The following is a 21,318-nucleotide window of genomic DNA, read 5'->3' as shown; positions in this document are numbered from 1 at the left end:
CATGGAGCGTTGTTTAGCGAGTTAGTGTGTGTGAGGAAGAGAAGAGGAGCGTGGATGTATGTTTTGTTTTTTTTTTAAATCACCTGTGATTTTTTTTTATCTGTGCATTTGACCGGAAAATCCAAGTCTAGCTAATTCTTCCAATTCCCAGTTTCTGCCATTTGCGCGGTTTCTTCTGTGGTTTTTACAGCAGCAACGCTGGTATTAATAACTGCTAATGGCTGGGTGAAATTTTATTTTTTTCGTTTAAAATTCTACCCGGAAGGTGGGCTGTGGCCGGGAGTCGCAGAGCCGCGGAGCCGGTCTACCCCCACAGGAATGCGGATTGTCTGAGATCTCCGTGCCGCCCCCTCGCCTCCTCTCTGCCATTCAAAGCGCCTAATTGTAGGGGACACAAAGCGAGAGCGGCTGCAGACTGTCTGCAGCGAGGAGCGAGGCTTTTTCCTCACAGACGCTGGAACCCACTGAGAGGCTCAATCAGGTTGCTCAGATCCAATATGAATAATAAAAAATAAAGGTGGCCATTGCGGCAGTCACCTGAGAATGTATAATAATAATAATATTAATTTATAATAATAATCTGGATTATAATTTCTATATGAATTTGATTGTGCAACAAATACAGTGAAACAACTGCAAAATGCAATATTAGTCATTTATCATATATCATAAAATTATTTTCTGTCCTAATCATATACAACACTATCCCACTGTAATCTGAGATGTGTGTAGCTCAAGATAGCTACACAGCAGTATTGTTTACGTTACATGTCTCTATAACAAAAAGTGATCCTTTTATTTTAAAAAGTTACATTTTTGCAGTCAATGTATTTTCTTTATTTATTTTTAAAATATCTTAGCAAATATAGACAAAATTGAGTTGGAACATATTTATTAAATTGTGATCTCGACGATGGTAACTCGTTATTCGTGTAATATGTGCAAACATAACCTATACAACCTTCAGCACATTTTCAAAAAATAAAATAAATAAGAACCACGTACTGACTATAAATCGTGCGTGTTGTGGAAAATAAAAACCACTAAGATTAGATTTACGACATTTAAATCATCTTAATAATGAGCAGCTGTGGTTTACAACCTTGTGAGGCAACGTCACCTGAGGCTCACAAACAATATTTATGTCTGCGAGACGTGAGTCGTGATTTTCTGTTTAAACAGATGAGGGTGGAAATGACACTGAGGCCGGAGGTTTCCAAGTTTCACTGTCCATTTCAACGTTTAATATCTTCCAAAATGCAATAAATTACATGCACACATTTACACATTTTACACATTTCTTCTAAGACCGTCATCAAATACATTGCATATTCCTCTGAAATGTGAACACGAGTCCATAGAAGGAAAAAGAAGATTCGATATGAACAAATGGGTTTTTCAATATAACGTCCCCGCTCCAAGAGCCAACGAGTGCTGTATCGAGTTGGGGGTCTGCAGGTGGGAAGTCATGGAGCTGCCGGCAGAGGTGTACCATGATCCCGAGTTTTCCAAAAAGTTAGAAGCTGTCGTGTTGATGCTTTGTTGCTGCAGGCTGTGGGGCCTGGAGGGGCCCTGAGTGTCCCAAACGGCCGGAGACTGTGGAGAGTTGCACGCCATGGGGTCGCTGGAGCTGGGGCTGTGCTCGGGCGGAAGCTCGCCGTTTTTCATGATTTTCTTCATTTTTGATCTCCTGTTCTGGAACCAGATTTTCACCTGGAAACGTGTGGGGGGGAGACGGCGCCATAATTATCTCACTGTAGCCACAAAAACAATCGACTCAAACGAGGATCGTGCGTAAAGACGCGCCTGAAGCCAAACTCGGCAAAACGGTTATTGCTTCAGCAACGAGGCATTTGGGGCGATACGATTTCCTTATTTTACGATTGAAACTGAATTAATAAATGCATTTGATCAAACATCCCACCTGTGTCTGCGTGAGTCCCAGCGAGGCGGCCAGCTCGGCTCTCTCCGGCAGCGCCAGGTACTGCGTGTTCTGGAAGCGCCTCTGCAGGGCGGCCAGCTGGAAGCTGGAGTAGATCGTCCGGGGTTTTCTCACTTTCTTCGGCTTCCCGTTCACCATCCGCACCTCGGGCTCGCTTATTTCCTTCTCTGTCAAAATAACCACGGCCAATGCGAGAGGAATTGTCCCGTTACAAAGTGATCTTTGTTGCGAATTGTCGTGCGAGCGCTTTCACGCGAATACGTCGAGAATACGTTACAAACAAATCAGTTAAATTGTTAAAATAAACGTGAAATTGTATTAATTTCAGGTTAGAATAAACACATAGATAATTCGAATATTTTTTATAAGAATTTACTACTAGTATATAATCAATTGTCAAAGAAAAATAGAAATTCAGGCGCGTACCTTGCGGACTGGGCTGCGCCTGCACTCTGCTGTAAGTCCCAGCGTACTGGTGGTAGGCTGGGGTCGTGTAAGAGCTGTAATCACTGTAGGATTTTGTTGAGTAATTTCCAGCGGATCCATTTACCGTCGGGTACTGGTACTGGTAGGCATTGAGCGGCTTCCCGTACGAGGTGGAGCTGGGCGAACAATAGCCGTGAGTGACTCCACCGGCGGGGCTGTAGTAGCCCGAATCCGTGGCGGTGGACTCGGGTAAAGTGGGAGATTCCTGAGACGGATGGTGCATGCTGGAGAGTTGAAAAGAGCTCTGGAAATCTGCAGGTTTCACACTCGGGATCCTCCGGTCGAATACTCCAGTCATACTTCGGGAAGAAACGCGTGGGCTTTGTTTTATACAATTAGCAAAAAACGAGGCAGTCTGACTCCAAAGTGGGTTGAAAGCTACACTGGCATTGTTTAAAGGCTCTCGGGCCGTCGGGCTCTGGTGAAGACTGCAGCCAGCCTCGCAGCAAAGACTTGGTTAAATCCTAAATCGCGCTCTTACGCACTGCAGGGAGGATCTGGTTCCATTGGCCAAGGCGCACACAGACACAGCTACACCCAATTCACTCAGCCAGCTTTCTTATAGGGGGGAAAACCACCCGGGCTATGTGGCTGCATTGTTGTGTTTTTATACTATCAATCAGTGGAAGCAATTAAAGTGTTGGCCGTGTCGCCAATCGACGTTGTCAGAAGACTGAATTAGAGACAATACCTCATTACGAAAAAGGCCTCCTGCTGTAAGACTGACCGATTATTACCATAATCGTCATTATTCTGTATTTAATCGTTTTATTTAAACAGACTCAACATTATATTAATTTTATTTGGCAAAATAGACCTCACATGACGTAAAAATCAAATATTGTCATCTTAAAGGAAAGAGAAATACTCAAAAATAAAAGTTCCTAGGATAACTATCAAGCTCATAGTCCAATTATGGAATTATAGTCTTGCATCTCACAATGTTAAATTTAATATATCCCAAATATTTGCAACCTATCCAATATATTTAATTAGTTGCATATATTATAATCCAAAACGGACTAAATGATCCCTCTTACAATTACATGTTATTCCCTTGCCAGTTGATTTCTGATTGTCATGAAAAATAATATCAAAATCCACAAGCTTCTCTCGGGGGATCTTTAGAGATGCATCTTATCTCATCTAATCCTGAAATCTGCCAAAAGTCAGTGTTCAGCGCCTCCGTTTTAAGCATTCAGTGGCGAACAGCGCCGACTAGTGGCGACCAAGGAAAGCTACAAACCAAAGTCTCCTGATGGGAAATTCGAGGTATTCTTACAAAATAAAATATAATAGAAAATGAATCCCAAATTACTATTAAGACTTGTGTTACTAATTCACCTTGTGCCCATAATACAGTGATTAGTGTGTGTGTGTGTGTGTGTGTGTGTGTGTGTGTGTGTGTGTGTGTGTGTGTGTGTGTGTGTGTGTGTGTGTGTGTGTGTGTGTGTGTGTGTGTATGTCGACATCCCCACTGAAGTAAACAAATAAAAAAAAAGAGTCTAAGCAACAGGTGTGACGACTGAATAACCGCTTGATATTTTGAGGACTGTAATTTATGATGCATACTGTATCATTATATATTCAGATCTGAATCATCTGATCATTAAACATCAAAATTAAATGTAGGCCTATATTCTGAGATCCTTGAAAATGCTTCTTTACTAATTATCTTCAGAACTCATAATTAATAAAACTAACTCATAAAGAAAATAAATCATAATTTACCTAAATTACCACAAGAAACTAATGTGCACCAGAGCTCTTATGCAGACCCCCATATGCCCATTAACAGCTGAACTATTACATATACCGAGCCGCTGGCGTCCATGGTTGTTTCAACTTCTTTCGTACACCGGAAACACTTCTCAAACAGAGGCAGTACATCTCTTCCTGTGCTGCCTTGCTCGTCCAATTGTATTTATTCATTTATTAAAGATGAGATAATTGTTGTAGGTAGCAGTGTGGACCAACAGCATGGCGGCATAATCGACCTGTGAAAAATGTAATATGCTGTGTTTATTGGATTTGAATTCAGGTCAAGCGGTTGAGACCGCGCAGCGTGCGTCTAACGTCACTCGAGAGTTTGAGTAGCAAGATAGTGCCCCTCCCTTTTCCACTGCTATCTAAAAACTAATTGCTATACTCTGTAAAAACTGCAAAACACATTTTACCGCGTGTCCTACACTTTTAAAATACGTTAAAAGTACTACGACACGTAATAATTACATTAAAATGGCAACATTAAAAAGGTTTTGGCTGCCAAAGGGATGTGACCCAAGACGGAAGTAGTGGGCAGGTCATCCTCTCGACCTGCGTGGGTCTTTTCGGCGCTATCTCTTCTCTCGGCTCTCGTTTTGTGTGTTGGGGGGATGGGGTTGTGCCGAGGATGAGAGACTACAAATATTTACGACTTGGCTAACTAAATATCCCTATTTCCAAACTGGGCTTCAACCATCGCTCCTTTATACTTTTCGGACACGTATGAGTTTGAGTGGAATTTGGCCAAGATAAAGTGGAGTATTATTACGTCCACGACACACGCTTAAAAAGTCGACAAAATGTATTCCTCTGCTGGAGGTAAGTGCTGCAGCTAGCGTTAGCATCGGCTAACTGATGCACACAGCGACATTTTACACACTAGGTGTAACATTTAGATAGAAAAATGCAGCCAGCTACTTCAAGCACACAGCCATTATTGTTGTACCTAGCCGTTTCACGAGGAGAAAGGACTCCGGACACGCGTCTTCAGGAATAGCCCGTCTCAGTCTAAAGTGGAAGCACTGGTAGTAGAGACAAGCTTAGCTAGCGTGCAACAACAACAAACTGCTGTTAGCCAAGTTAGCTTCAGTGGTACCTCGTTTCCGAACTTGCTGTTCGTTAGCCTCTCAGTGCAAAAAGAACGATGTCTGATGGGTGTGTATTTGACTAAAACGCCATAGCGAAACGAACATACGTTCATACTTGTTTGCAGTAAATTGTACTTTGTAATGTTACATTTTAACGGACGACCACGGTAGCTAATTTTATAACAAATCTTTAACAAATCAGGTAGTAACTGACTTAATTAGGTGATTTTTAACTCCTTATTAGCAATTTAAGACACATGACGCTATTAAGTCACTCGCCTAATAACCCATGTAACTATAAAAGGAATGTAAAACATAAAAAGCGTGGTCGACGTTTTTTTAGAACAACAACACAGGGTTAGAAAAAAACACTTTTAATGTTTACGTAAAGTTTCACTATGAATTTTCTTGATTTATGATTTAGTGTTTATCCTGTGTTATGTGAGGCATTTGTGTTGGTATGACATGTCATGTCACTTGGTATATGACAACATATAAATTAAAATGTGAGCTGGTGTGTATTTTTAGTCTAATCCTAGGAGAATGGCTGGCTGTGGCACAGTAAGATCCCCAGCGTCCTTGTTTGGTTCTGTGTGTGAACAGATAAATTGCTCACGATTGTGTAGATCCTGATGTAGAAGCGATAGATCGAATGAAGCAGGCGCTTGCAATGCATATGTAAAGATGACAAATAGGATACTGATCTTGCTATATCAACACATTGTGTTCAGTCCAATGTATTTTTAAAGCGTGAATAGGGTTTTAAACCTTTAACATTTGATTTTTTTTTTTTGTCCTCTTTAGCTTCTGAGACGCTTGAGGGCCCCCGGTCCTCTGGGTCAATAAGCTCTGGTAAGTATTTTTGGACTCTGAAGGCTTAAACTGGCCTCATTGGTCCAAGTGGCAATATTATGCTTCGTTACATCCATCAAGCGTCATAGTTATGATGAAGTACAACTTAAACATTTGAATGACTAATGAAATAGGACACAAGTAATTTAGGACTCTAGCTGAGATTAGAAAATGCTCCTTTAATATGGTATATAGTCCTTTTTATTCTCTAGCCTCAGGCCTTTCAGTAACAGCCCCTTTTGAGTGATGGGGGTTTTATGGGTGTTCCTGTTTGAATGAACAGAGCTGCAGCACAAAGATAAAGCATTCAGGGGAATGTAAAGGGTGTCGTGCCTGTATAACTGTAATGTCTGAAGTTGCAGATATGGAGCTTCATGGTTCAGCTCACCTACAAACTATGAAAGCTTTAGTGAATCTTCTACTGCAGAATAAAAAAGTATTGCTGACACCTGAAATATTTTAGGGAGTTTACGAAGAACATTCTCTGGCTTTGATTAGGTGTCTAAATGAGCTTACTAATAGCTGACGTTGCATCTGTCAAGCCAACTCAAAGGGTTGTTGTTTTTTTTTGCTAAAAGCATTAGTCTGGAATAAATCTTCTTCTCAGCTTGAAACCAAAACATAGTCAGTAATCTTGTTTTGTAACTGCAAAGCTCATGTCTCTCATCAAAGTTATTCAGAAATTAGTTTCAGCCCATAAACTTTAACAAAATGAAAACCTAGTTAAATCCCTGTTTTCCTTTTATGATAAGCTAAAAAACACACAGTTCATTTTTGTCCGTACACAACCCTGTGCATGTTTATCTGAATACCATCTGCCTTAGACTAGTATGGCTAATTGGAAATTGATGCATTGAAATGTTTATGTCTGTAAACTGTGGTACTTATCATGCGCTATGTTGCTTTCTCCCAACTGACCCCGATGTGTCAGAACCCCCCTCTTCCCCAGTACCAGAATATGTGTTCAAGCCACCATCACGGCCTGACTTTGGCACCATGGGCAGGACAATCAAGCTTCAGGCCAACTTCTTTGAGATGGAAATCCCCAGACTGGAGGTCTACCATTACGACATAGACATCAAGCCTGAGAAATGTCCCAGGAGGGTCAATCGGTAGGAATATGTGTAAACACCTTCAGCAGCCCCTGGCATGTGGTTCATCAGTGGTTAGGATGTGCAGGGCATTGTGGTAATATGTTTCATTTTGTTTTAAGTGAAATTGTGGAGCACATGGTCCAGCACTTTAAAACCCAGATCTTTGGTGATCGAAAGCCAGTGTATGATGGGAGGAAAAATCTTTACACTGCCATGCCCTTGCCTATAGGCAGAGATAAGGTACGTGTTGTACACAGCAACCTCCAATGGTAAAATCTCATGCTTGAGGAAATGACATCTTAAAAATATTTGCCCTCGTTCTCATCCACTACACAGGTGGAGCTTGAGGTGACCATTCCCGGTGAAGGCAAGGACCGCAGCTTCAAAGTGTCCATTAAGTGGGTGTCCTGTGTTAGCCTGCAAGCTCTTCATGAGGCGCTATCTGGACGGCTACCTAGCGTCCCCTTTGAGACCATTCAGGCCTTGGATGTGGTCATGAGACATTTGCCCTCTATGAGGTCAGTTACATTCTGTCAAAAATTGTCTTATATGTGGTTAAGAAGTTCTACATGATCATTTCTGATCTGATTGCTTTTTGAACATGCATGTGAAATTTTACGACCGACTTTGTTTCGTTGCAGGTATACCCCAGTGGGACGTTCTTTCTTCACGCCGTCAGAGGGATCCTCAAACCCACTCGGTGGTGGCAGAGAGGTGTGGTTTGGCTTCCATCAGTCTGTCAGGCCTTCTCTCTGGAAAATGATGCTGAACATTGATGGTATTATTCATGTTTCTTTCATATAACTTGTTGTTTAATGATTGTTGTTGTTGCAGGACTATAATCCCTTCATTTGTTTGCAGTTTCAGCCACTGCTTTCTACAAAGCTCAACCTGTGATTGAGTTTATGTGTGAGGTCTTGGATTTCAAAAGCGTTGAAGAACAACAGAAGCCCTTAACAGACTCTCAGCGAGTCAAGTTTACTAAGGAAATCAAAGGTAAGTATGTGGAGGTATTTGTTTGATGTAAAAGGAAAAATGGGTTCATAGGAAGAATTATGTGAGGTATGAGTGATAATAGGTTCCACTTACATTATAAATTTTACTGAGGGGCCAGTGTAAAGTCTTTAGTTTAAATTTATTTTCTATAATTCAGCTCAAACAGTTTAAAACATCTTTATGTTCCTATCCAAAATTGGCATGTAATGCTCACCATCTGGGGGATTTTTGATGCCTCTACTCAGGCCTAAAGGTGGAGATCACTCACTGTGGGCAGATGAAGCGAAAGTACAGAGTGTGCAATGTGACCAGAAGACCAGCCAGCCACCAAACGTAAGAATCCTAGGTTTTAAATTACATTGTATAAATGTTGGGTGTATCTTTGACAAACTAATGTGAATATTGTCCATCTGCATGCATTGCTTCTGAGTACAAATGTTTATAATTGAGTGTTTGATTTATTTATCCCTGTAGATTCCCCCTGCAGCAGGAGAATGGCCAAACAATTGAATGCACCGTAGCGCAGTACTTCAAAGACAAATACAAGCTTATTCTGCGATACCCCCACCTCCCATGTCTACAGGTGGGACAGGAGCAAAAGCACACCTACCTACCTCTAGAGGTAAGTGTCATAAGTGGTTATCCTACATTTGGAGAAGTGATGTACTCTCGTCTTCTACATCATTGTGTGTTTGTCCATTCTAGGTGTGTAACATAGTGGCAGGGCAGCGCTGCATCAAAAAACTCACAGACAATCAGACCTCCACTATGATTCGTGCCACAGCTCGATCAGCACCAGACCGTCAAGACGAGATTAGCAAACTGGTGAGTCACACTCTGACTTCTTGGCCCCTGAACCATAACCTTCCACATTTTTATAACAACTACATAAACATTTTTTTCTCTCCCAGATGAGAAGTGCCAACTTCAACACTGACCCTTATGTTCGAGAGTTTGGAGTAATGGTGAGAGATGAGATGACAGAAGTGAATGGCCGAGTTCTACAAGCACCATCTATTCTGTATGGAGGCAGGGTATGCTGATCACCAGTTTCTGCAAATAATAACCTACAGTTATTGTTGTTTTTGTGGATGTAACTGCAATACAATCATTAATTCTATTGGGGTTCATCAATTAAACTTCACACTGTGTTCTGTCATTACAATGTGCAGAATAAAGCAATAGCCACACCAATACACGGAGTGTGGGACATGAGAAACAAGCAGTTCCACACAGGCATTGAAATCAAAGTGTGGGCCATCGCCTGCTTCGCGCCACAAAGACAGTGCACTGAACTCCTGCTCAAGTAAGTGTGACACATGCCGTTAGCGCTCATGTGCTTCAGCTTGTTGTTAATAGACCAAACTTTGGCTCTGAAAAGGGATTTGTGTAGTCTTCCTCCTGTATGGCAATGAGAGTGTGCGCGGAGCTCAGGAGCTTGTGTTCTTCAATCTCACCACTAAATGCTGACTAATCTTTCAAAATTCACATATTATACCTTAAATGGTAAAACTACTTGAACCGCTAAGACCATAAATTTATTTAAAGGGGAAATTAGACCCGTACTTCAATCAATGATAAGAGTGTTAGATGTTGCCTGGGAGGTGGTGCTTTAATAAAGAAATTATAATTCTGGAAAAATATGTGCTGCCTTCAGTTGTAATTGATAATGTTGACCTGAAAAATTAAACCTTCCTCTGTTTCAGAGCCTTCACAGATCAGCTGAGAAAGATCTCTAGGGATGCCGGAATGCCCATCCAGGGTCAGCCTTGCTTCTGTAAATACGCCCAGGGAGCGGACAGTGTGGAGCCCATGTTTAGACACCTCAAGTACACCTACCAGGGCCTCCAGCTGGTCGTAGTGATCCTACCAGGGAAGACGCCAGTCTATGGTGAGGGCTTCAGTCGTACAGCATATACTTCAAGAATCCAGTGGGAAAACATGGTCCATTTGCCCTCCTCTGAAGATATGGAACATCTTAACCTGCAAACTTGCACCAGAGCCGATGATCTGTTAATTGATATGTTAATAATACTGACGGATATCTTGCTATCGTCGTATTGTGTTGTAGCTGAGGTGAAACGTGTCGGGGACACTGTGCTGGGCATGGCCACGCAGTGTGTGCAGGTGAAGAATGTTCAAAAGACAACACCCCAGACTCTCTCCAACCTCTGTCTGAAGATCAACGTCAAACTGGGTGGTGTTAACAACATCCTTCTCCCACAGGGCAGGTTAGTGCAAATAGAACATCACAATTGCAGTGCTTAAATTAAAATGAATGAATTAAAATCTCTTTCGCTGTAATTTTTAATGTTTTGACTTTTGTCTTCACTGCCCATTTGTTCCAGGCCAATGGTGTTCCAGCAGCCAGTGATTTTCCTTGGTGCAGATGTGACTCATCCGCCTGCAGGAGATGGAAAAAAGCCTTCTATTGCCGCTGTAAGTAGCATCACTACACTCCATACAAATCATTTAAAAAAAATTTTGATTGTTTGGTTGACTTTTATGTATTTGTTTGTACAAAATACAACCAGGCCTTAAGAAATAACTGTTTTTCTTGAGTATTAAATGTTATTTTTGTTCAAAATTAAAATCATTACAGCTATTCAGGCATCCATATCAATTGTTTTTTGGCCCCTCTCTTTTTACTTTAAATATCACATTTACGTTATTGCATGTGACACTGAACCATATTTTATCCCCCTCTCCAGGTTGTGGGGAGTATGGATGCCCATCCTAGCAGATACTGTGCAACAGTCCGGGTGCAACAGCATCGTCAAGACATCATTCAGGACCTGGCTACCATGGTGAGAGAGTTGCTGATCCAGTTCTACAAGTCCACCCGTTTCAAGCCCACAAGGATCATCTACTATAGGGATGGAATCTCAGAGGGCCAGTTCAATCAGGTAACCCACACAACCTGTAGAACAGTCTGAAGAATATGTTCAATCTTTCTCAGTTTTACTTTCTTGCACCTTCAGATATTAATCTTTAATATCCGTTGTCCTGAATGCATCCAGGTTCTTCAGCATGAGCTGCTGGCGATCCGTGAGGCCTGCATTAAACTAGAGAAGGACTATCAGCCTGGTATCACATTTGTTGTGGTGCAAAAGAGGCACCACACAAGACTGTTCTGTATGGACAGAAATGAGAGGGTCAGTATTTGATTGAATTTTGTCAGTTTTCTAGTAACCATAGCTGGGAAATATTGCACACTAAAGTCATATAATCACTTAAATAAACTGATGGGAGCATTCATTAGTCGCATTTTGTGGATGTTTCTGCAGGTTGGGAAAAGTGGCAACATTCCTGCAGGCACCACAGTGGACACGAAAATCACTCATCCATCAGAGTTTGACTTCTACCTTTGCAGTCACGCTGGCATTCAGGTACGAACTAAATTATTATCAGCCCGGCATTACTTAAGTATTTTTGAAAAACTATTTTCAAATGGAACAGATGGATTACAGGGACACAAATCAATGCGTCTGTTTTAACTGTGCAGGGAACCAGCAGGCCGTCTCACTACCATGTGCTCTGGGACGACAACCACTTCTCATCCGATGAACTCCAGGTCCTCACCTACCAACTATGCCACACCTATGTGCGCTGCACCCGCTCAGTTTCCATCCCAGCGCCAGCCTACTACGCCCATTTAGTGGCTTTCCGTGCTCGCTATCACTTAGTTGACAAAGAGCATGACAGGTAAGGACACGGCCTGGTAAATCAGATGTAAAATCTTTAGACAAAACCACTAAAACACTTCTGTATTTCAGTGCTGAGGGGAGTCACACATCAGGCCAGAGCAATGGCCGCGACCACCAGGCTTTGGCCAAGGCCGTTCAGATCCACCAAGACACCCTGCGCACCATGTATTTTGCCTGAGAGCAAACAACACCAGGTTGGCGTGGGTGAGACCCCACTGATGGAACACACTACCCTTCGCTGTCTTACCTGTCAGCTATAGATAGCATCACTTAAGCCTATGTCTACAATAGTACTTCAGCCCCTGACAGACACAAAACACCAAGCCAGCTATTAGACTGTAAGACACAAAAGACTCCCTTTTTTATGGGGATTGAGCTGGAAGAGGTTTTATTTACATGTTGTGCATTAGTGTGTATTTGTATTTGTTGTAGGGAAATATTGCAAAATCTGAGAAGCAAGAGTAAAGTTTGTACACTGATAGAAGAAATCTAACATTTCTGAACTAGTGGGCAGTAACATTATGCATCGGGGTGTTTACTTTAAAAGGAGCTGTTCAACCTCTTATTTTCATTGTTTTGTTGGGCCTTGGTGCTTGAAAGGAGAACAAGACATCAAAGATGATGGGGTCCATTGACTGTTAATATGCCTAATGATTTTTCTCCTCTGACAAACATTATTTATCAGCCAATCAAAGCTAAATGCACTGACTAGAATGGGTACTTCAATCAGGACAATAGTACTTAATATATTGAGAGTTGCGTGTGATTTTCACATAGGGCACTATGTGATGAAAAGTGCCATTTGAGACCACTTTTCTGTCGTCATTTCTATGTAAAAACTATGAATTGGCCCACATCAGCTGGGTTTTCAGTATTTGCCCTTGATTGACACTGATGAACCTTTAATGCCAAATCTGGTGACAACTTGCTAAAGGATTCTTTGCATCAGATTTGTTATCAACCCTTCAACCAACATTTTATCCTGAGGGCTTTTAGTGTTCAGAAATGTAAAGAACAGCATTTTTTTATCTTCCTCTGCCTCATGTTTTAGTCTGAACTGAAAAAAGGTGCACCCGTAGCCCCATACATTGGGACTGGTTCCCAACAAGGACACCTACTCTGAGCCGTGTTGATAGGAGACACCTGATGAAGAAAATGACACGGAGGGGAACTTAATGAAATCTGGGTTTGTTCCCTTCTGTTTTTCGCAGCCTGTTTTAATTTCAATCAGTTTTTGTAATGCATATGCATGTGGCTGACTTCTGTTTGACACATTTAGACATTTGTTGTTTAGGCATAGTTGTTTTTTTCTTCCTTTGTACACATTAACCCTACTTCTATTTTTACTGTATATACCAAGAGGATAGTGTTCTCTGCAGTGTCTTTGTCAGTGCAAGATGTTTGTGTGGAGTCTCATTTTCCAGGCATTCGGTACAGTGGAGTGAACGCCGCAACATGTCAGAGATGAACCGATTGAAAGCCCCTTAAAGAAACTCTTTCTCTTAAAGAAAGCCTTTGCTCCAAGAATCAGGAGCAGAAATCGCACAAATGTTGGGTTTTATGCAAATTACTTTTTGTGAGTCTTTATACTATATAGTAATGTTGGTTATAAGGTATATTTTGAATAAGCTTTCAGTAGAGGCTGCTGAAAATATAAAGATTTTTTTAATGACTGGCCCACACACAGATAAATTTAAGTGTATTTGTATACAGAATTTAAATGCAAATATTCTCTTGCCTTCTAAGACAGTTTCAGTCTTACTAGTAATTCTAGATATACCCTAACATCCCACCTAGGTTTTACTGCTAAGGTAAGCTGGCGAATGTTCATATAGTGATCGGAGGAGAGTAGTCTATCTTTTCTAACTATGCATCATTTTTAACCAAGAGATTTAGCAGTGAGGCATCTGACTAAGATTTGGGTCATTTCTAGAAGTAGATAATGTGTTTTGGTTTTTTTTGTTAGTTTTTTAGCATGTTGCATTTAGTAGCGTTTGAGTGCTTATCAGCGTCTTCATACCTTTCTGCAGGGATGAAGTCTTTGTGTGGTCATTTGTATCGTTGTAGATTTTATAGTCTAAAAATGTTGGGTGTATCCTTTGTATCACACCGTCTTTCTTAGCCAAACAAGATTGCAAACTTTTACATGACTAATAATGAAAAGACATTGAAGCACAAAAAGACATGTTGATTCTAGGTGCTAGACGTTTTCCCCGTAAACCACCTTAAATCCTCGCTGGACTAGTCCACAAGGCGTTTTACTCCTCTGCTTAAAGGTTCTTTGTCTTTTTTTGAGGATCTCTCTCTGTCTCTTTCTTTCTCTCTGTCTCTTTGTATCTCTCTGTGTTATTCTTTTACTTATTTACCTGTAAAGCAACTAGAAATCCGACTGACTGTGTTTGTGGGGCATTCTGAAAATCATGTACTTGATATTTACTTTTATGATGTCAATATTGTTCTTATTGGTGCTGGTCTCGCAACATGTAAATTTGGATGCACTTTTGATAGCAGGACATTGGAATGAATTCTGTACACGTGTTCCTCAATCGACGCAGGAGGCTCGGCCATATTGTGACACTGGTGTAATTGTATGGAAATGGCTGTGTGTTCTACCTCTTGTTACCTGTTTTAGTGTAATGGTAACATCACACTGCTGGCCATTTCTGTATAATTACCCTGCTATCTATGTAATTGGCATTGTTTGAATCTTGGATTGACATTGGGGGTTGTGCTTGAGTGCGCAATGGTGAACACTCTTGATGTAGTTGCGATCTGTCATAGTTTGACTCGAGCTGATGAGAGAATGTGTTTGTGTTTGTTTTTTTTTTTTGTTTGTCACCTTTTTAGGGTTTTGGAGCATTGAGCTGTATGACCAAATTCTTAGTGTGTTTCTATTCACACAAAGCTTTCCCTTTTTTCCTTTTTAATTCTATGCACCAATGAAATGAGACTTTCTCGACACCTTAGTTTTTCACCAAAGCAGTATGACACACACGTAAAGCCCACAATCAGCTGGAAACATTAAGTGTAACTAAAAGGTGCTGTAAGTCAGACTGTTAAGATAGATGACTAAAATACATGTTTAAATCGTCACGAGTAGTTCAGTTGCAGATCAGAAATGTGAAGCGTCTTTGCAGCAGGGCGTTCATTTGTATGAACAGAGCACCCAGATGATCTACTTATTCAATTGTTCAGTCTATTTACCAGCTCGCAAAGTTTTGCCAGGGTGTTCTACAGAAGATGTCTGACGTGTGTCACATTATCTATAATGAGTGTGATCCCCAAAAACTTGGGTTTGTACTTGTTGTTACTGCTTCTTTGTGTTTAACGTAACGTATACCAGCACCTTAATGTACCAGATCAGAATGACATTGCTTTTCTTGGAGATGTTATTTTTGCACTAACATGGATACACTTTGACGCTGTTGCAGCATTGGAGAATTAATTAGGTTGCAGAATGGCAGCAGCATTTTTTTTTCTTTTGTTAAAAAAGAAAAAGCAGTTGCCGTTGATGGTTTTTTTTTAAAATAAAAGAAGCATGGACAGCCTCAGTACGTGCAGTCACCATTCATTTAGCCAAGAGATCCTGCCTAGTCGACCAACACTCAGTGTGTTGTCTTTCACTAATATCCTGATGCCTTTTAACTGTTAAAGGAAGAGTCAAACTTGAAGCTGCATGGGTGGGCTGCCTTTTGTTGTGGCAGAAAGGTGCTTTATGCAAAACAAACTGACAAGCGTTAAAGAGCTCGTTCGCTGCAGACAGTAAGGCTTCTCTGATCACTGCGCGTTGTGTGCTGTGAGAGAATGTGAGCGTGTAGGTTTTACATCACCGATACAAGGCCTCGTGGCACCACCACAGATTCTACTAATATACATATCATGATGAGCTGCGGCAAGAATGTGTATGAAATGAACAAATGAATACACGAGCCTGGGTGAACATGGCACTTCTCAGTTTGCGCGGTGCTCCGTACGGCAAAGCGTCAAAGCAGGAACCCAAACAACACGGCGGCAGACGCACGTCTAAATTCACACCTCAGATTGGCATCGCTTTCACAGGGTGACTGAAAGTTGGACAAAGCTGGTTGGTTGTAAGATGAATAGCATATCATAAGCTAATGTAACCGGCTAATTGTGTTTTCAAGATAGAACGTTTACTTATTTAGTAGGTATGTTTAAATTAAAGACGCTGTTGGTAAAACAGCTCTGGGCTTGGAATAAAAATATATATATCAGTTTAATGTCCTGTGTATAGTAAAGCCTCTCATGCATCTCCTGTAGAGAAACTATTGCTGACATAAAGAAACCTCCTTTTAGAATAGAACCTTCTCTTCGAGTTATGTCAATGAATGTAGTGTGTGTGTGTGTGTGTGTGTGTGTGTGTGTGTGTGTGTGTGTGTGTGTGTGTGTGTGTGTGTGTGTGTGTGTGTGTGTGTGTGTGTGTGTGTGTGTGTTTTGTAATATTTTATAGGCTTGTATCCATCCAGTACATTTATATTTGCTTCAAGTGTATAGCTTTTTTGTGTTTCTTTTATTTATAGGCTTTAATAATTGCAGAAGGTATTATCATTAATAACTAATTGGTTTAAATATTTCCCATGTCACAGCCATTGTTAACCTGAATTACAGAATTGTGCAGGTGAGCAGAGCGTAGTAATCTTTCCTGTCCTGGCGTCATGCTTGCGTGAGATAACGTGTGGGTGTGTGATGGTTGTTTTCCGTCTTATTTGCTCTTTTTCAGCTCCTGCTTTAAACCTCAGTCTGATTCTTGTTCGGTTCTTGCAGAGTTGCTTTGTGAAACTCCCCTGGCCTCATGAACTCATTAGCCCAGTGCCACTGGAAGGTGTAGAGCTAAGTTTGAGTTTGGGTGATGCTTGTGTTCCTCACTTTTGGTGATTGTATTACTATGCAGGTCTATCAACGTTGCTTTTAGTTTTTCGTGGCGCTCTGATGGATTTAGACCTATAGTTTCCCTGTTCCGTTGCTAAATGGGTGTCAGCACATCAATGTTCACCCACCGAAGTGCTGTTGTGCAACATGACATCACTAAATTCCCACAACCTAAACAAAAATGTTGTTCATAGTAGTTGCTGTTGCTACAGACAAGCTGGTTTCACAGTTACTCCATACGTAATGTCTTTTTAAGCATTTAATAATCATTTCTTACACAATTGTAAGCTACTGTCATAGGGAAAAAACTGGATTTTGTGCAACAACAAACCAGAATGTTTTCCTCTTCCTGGCCACTCCAACAGTTACATTACGTCGTATCACAGCTAATAATGACGCATACAAACACATTCTGATCACCTCGAAGGTAGGAGTAAATGTGCAGCTGTTCCCGGTGCTGATCTGTTTTAGATGGGTGGAGTTGAATGTTTGTCACCCTGTTGTAGAGGAAAGTCTCTCGTAGTCTTCCAGCTGGGACTCTCCTTCATACTTGAGTACAGATTGTAAAACTATCTTTCCTCGCGGTCGATGCTTGGCACCGTCACAGTGAGAGCGCGCTGTTAATTAGGTTCTGTTTTAACCAGTAAGTGCAGCAGTGTGGGCTAAAACATGGAGCTGTTGAGGGAACGCACTGAACATTATTGTTACAAACACAGTCGTTCCCAAACTATGTTTTGTGCTCCTTAACTCATTTTTACTCTTGCATGGAGCAATGCTGCACTGCAGAGTCTGGCTGTGCATCACAGTAGGATTGCATGCGTATTTCCTTTTAATCTGGCACCCAAATATATTTGCATATAATTTCAAATGCACTGGCAGAGCATAGTTTGTATTTGTAGCTTCACGTTGCAGTATTTACCCTAAAGGCATATTAGAACTAGAATGTCTTCAGTTGCCACTTTTCCATTTTTAGCCGTGTGTGCTGCGTTGTTGTACAGACGACTGGAAAGAGGTGTTACATGTTCTAGTACAAAAACCTGTTGGCGTGAAATGAAATGTTGCTATAATGTTAACAGTCCCTATAGGATGAATTCAAAGTTTGATCTGCCGGTCTAACATTTCCTAGTTTCCACACAATGAATTCTCGGGACTTGGCTGATCTGCGACTCGTTTGAGTTCATATTAGTTTGACAAAGTGCTGCAGAGCTGACATTCCCGGTCAGTTGGTTGCCAATTGATGATCAGTGCGGTCACAGCTACTCGGTGGCAAAAATAGAACCCAGTGCTCGAGACCTCAGAAGAATGGAGCCAAGTAATTGCCATGCCTCTCTCCAGCAGCCATTACTGGTCCAGAATGGGACGTGGATGTACCCACAGTCGATCTGAACTGAACTGTTACGGAGCTTCACCACACATTACCAAACTAGTACCTTCCAGCTGATCTAAATGCATCCATTTAAGCAAGACTCATGGGTATTTTTGTGTTTTTTGTATTAGGCATTTCTAGTTTTCACAATGACTTGGCTTTTTATTTACCAACTTGGACAAAAACTACCTCAGAGCAGCATCAGGTGCTAGCTAATATTAGCCCTAATTCAAGATAATGGTAAGAAAATCAAACATTGAAGTGACCAAACCAATATATAAGCCAATGTTTTGTGAGAGCGGCTGTCTTTTTCTTAAAGTGCGGTAAATAGAAAAGCAAACTGGCTGGTTGCTTTAGTTCCATTGTAGGGGACCAAATTTGAATTATGGGAAGTCTCATTGTGTTCATTGCTTCAAAAGGGATTCAAGGACAAGCCAGCACGATCTAGGATTCATGAGGTGAAATAAACCGGATGACTGGATCATATATTGCCAAATGTGCCATCGTAATTACTATTCATTAATAATCCAGCTAAGCTTTAGGGGTGTGGTAGTGGCAGTGAAGGTTTGTTTGGAAAGATGTATGTACAGCAATAATGTTGGACTTTAATCTGTGGTTTGCTGGTAAGGTTGGTTCCTTTACTTCAGTCTTGTATGTCTACGTCGAAGCAACGCTCAAACATTTACATTTGTGATTCATAATTACACACAGCCGTAAATGAGTAGATGTACCGATGGGACCTGCCTTGTGTTTTCAGGTTTACCAGAATGTTGAAATATTAAGGTTTCGTACCAGATAGAGCCGCTCCATGTGCTCACATGCCTACAGTTGTTAACCCAGTACTGCAATAAAATCGGGGAGGACGTCCCTGACTCTGACTTGGCTCATATCTACTTTCCTTAGATTAGCCAGGTTCAACAACATTTTTGTAAAGGTTTTAAAACATGATTCACAAAAGGGAAGATACACATTTTAATTTATTCACAGTGGATCAAATCATTGTTAACTTCAGCAAAAGGTACATATGAGGTTGTGTGGCGTTGAGCTGCAGATTGTTTTAGTCTGAACTGAAAGCATCCCGTGTGTTCGTTTCGTGTGCCTTTTGTCGAATCTCTCTCTTCTCGATCGGCCCCAGCTTTGGGTTTGTGAGTCCTTTCAACAAAGGTTTGACTAAATCTGCCGCACCACAAAACAAAAGTCATTTTCTATTTTTAATGATCATGTAAAGTTGCGTGTAGATGCTGCATAGAACGATCAGTATTTGTGTTTGCACTTTCAAAGCAGTCTCAAAAGACGCCCTCAAGGTCGGGCACAAAGTAAAACATAACTGACGAGGTATTTTATCAATAGGAAATCTAAGGAATAATATGACTTTGAAGAGCTTTTCTAAAAAGGTTGATATATCTATATATATTAATGAAGTACCTCATAAGCCTGATATATGCTGCATTGACTTTTTTCTTTAGTGTACTTCATATTGTCCAATAAATTTTTAATTTTGCCCTTTCGGGAGGTTTGAATGTCACTGCAGGCTTTGCCAGCGCCGCCACCAGTTAATCTGATAGTCGGACAGAAGGGGGACAATACACGTTGTGGCCAAATTTTAGACATGTGTCACTTATGCAATTTAAACGCGAATGTGATTTCATCCAAACGATTCCTGGCTGTCGCAGCGTCTCGTCTGCTTCTGCGTCTGCAGTGTCAAACTTCTCGACCGAGGCTCTGTGGTCCAACGACTGCTGACTCAGGTATCGCCATGAAAGGGCTATATCTGCTTATTACGCCCCCCCCCCCCCCCCCCCCCCCCCACCCCCCTCACACACACACACACACACACACACACACACACACACCTTTGTCTTAAACTAGCCTTAGAAACCCACACGAGGTCCCTGCAGGTCCCCTGAACGGTCACAGTGGGAATCCTCTGATCCACAGCCGAAGCCTGTTTGTCCTGATGTGATGCGCTTTCAAGGCAGGTCTGTGCCGTTGTAGCTAACTGACCGAGTTAACGGAGCAAGTTCAGCAGCTCTCGACACTGTGTTACTATTATGGGCTGTTGTAGCTGCGATTTCCGCCTGGGATGTCGCATCAGTTCAAAAAGCTGGAGGAACAATAACAGCGTAACCACAGCGACGCATCCACTGCAATAAATGCATCGTGTTCCACATCATCACGTCTCATCATCCAGATATTAGCCTTTATGATCTCAACTGGTTCATTATAAGATAACACATTATTATGAAAGAGCATTCCCACTGTGACCTTTCGAGGCTCCACAGGCTCTTAACGGGCCTTAAGCGTTTAACAAATTATGCACTACAGTTTCAGATTAAACCGAGTTCGACTCCTGTTCAGACACGAAGTTGCGCCATTGTTGTGTTGTTATCTACCTCCTATGAATGTAGGGGCTTTCCTGGAGTTGTAGTCAGCTGCAAAGCTTTTTTAAAAACACAAATACTTGTCAATTAGAATCTCTGTTCCCCCGTTCATTCAAACATGGAGGATTTCAGGACACTTGATTTTGTCTTGGTGGGTGTTTTGTTTTTTTCCCCTTCTTTTAAACGTTTTAATCTATTTTCATTTTAATAGAAGCCAGGATGGAGGATCAAAGTGACCAAAGTCTCTTAGTACAGGCAGGCCTGCACAGCTGTGTGAATTCAAACCTCCCTTCATTTGTGTCATTTTGAACTCTCGTCTGAGTTATTTATTTTCTCTCTTTTTATCTCTCTCACTCTTTTCTCCCTTATTTAAACCACAACATGCCAAAACTGAATTTGCTGTCATTCCTGTTCTGGTGAGGGTCTTTATGTTGCTGAATTAATATGTTCACATCCACTGCTAAGCTCATTGATGTTGTAAAGTTGTAAGCTTTTGATTTCTATTTTACATTTCCTTATTTTTGTTAACAATTACGCTTACAGGACACGAGACATGCTGTAAACCCTGTTAGGACATAATGTGAATACGTATCATTTAATATAGTTCACTCTTTGGCTTGACTGTAAGTTGCGATAATTAATAAAAATGTCTAAAAAGTCATGTTGTCTTGACATTTAATTTCTTTTATGCCTATTGAATTGCTCTATCTTTGTTCCAGCGTCACGGTCTCATTTCAGTACTGTTTTAAATC

At 41.2% G+C, this 21,318-nt stretch overlaps 2 protein-coding genes across 3 annotated transcripts; one reads left to right on the top strand and one right to left on the bottom strand.

Annotated features, from left to right (window-relative positions):
• Window positions 1-1,213: 1,213 nt before the first annotated feature.
• dlx5a (distal-less homeobox 5a) lies at window positions 1,214-2,995 on the bottom strand. The gene is made up of 3 exons (XM_029167296.3): window positions 2,369-2,995; window positions 1,925-2,109; window positions 1,214-1,713 (listed from the first exon to the last, which is right to left on the bottom strand). Exons 1-3 carry the CDS (start codon window positions 2,724-2,726, stop codon window positions 1,399-1,401), a joined length of 858 nt encoding a protein of 285 aa, XP_029023129.1. The 5' UTR covers window positions 2,727-2,995; the 3' UTR covers window positions 1,214-1,398.
• Window positions 2,996-4,768: 1,773 nt separating this feature from the next.
• On the top strand, window positions 4,769-21,227 carry ago2 (argonaute RISC catalytic component 2). 2 transcript variants are annotated; one of them, XM_029167118.3, is made up of 20 exons: window positions 4,769-5,011; window positions 6,085-6,132; window positions 7,064-7,244; window positions 7,346-7,466; window positions 7,563-7,744; window positions 7,868-8,004; window positions 8,088-8,222; window positions 8,468-8,555; window positions 8,697-8,844; window positions 8,928-9,047; window positions 9,134-9,256; window positions 9,395-9,528; window positions 9,929-10,113; window positions 10,294-10,453; window positions 10,571-10,661; window positions 10,934-11,128; window positions 11,243-11,377; window positions 11,510-11,611; window positions 11,728-11,927; window positions 11,999-21,227. In XM_029167118.3, the coding sequence occupies exons 1-20, from the start codon at window positions 4,993-4,995 to the stop codon at window positions 12,105-12,107; spliced, it is 2,613 nt and encodes an 870-aa protein (XP_029022951.1). In that variant the 5' UTR covers window positions 4,769-4,992; the 3' UTR covers window positions 12,108-21,227. The 2 variants fall into 2 exon arrangements, with proteins under 2 accessions (XP_029022951.1, XP_029022950.1); XM_029167117.3 differs by having other exon boundaries at window positions 4,770-5,011; window positions 7,049-7,244.
• The last annotated feature ends 91 nt before the right edge of the window (window positions 21,228-21,318 follow it).

The sequence above is a fragment of the Betta splendens genome, chromosome 11, assembly GCF_900634795.4.
Source record: "Betta splendens chromosome 11, fBetSpl5.4, whole genome shotgun sequence".
NCBI lineage: Eukaryota > Metazoa > Chordata > Actinopteri > Anabantiformes > Osphronemidae > Betta > Betta splendens.
The sequence above is the reverse complement of the archived record's forward strand: the minus strand, read 5'-3'. Positions and strand labels throughout refer to the sequence as shown.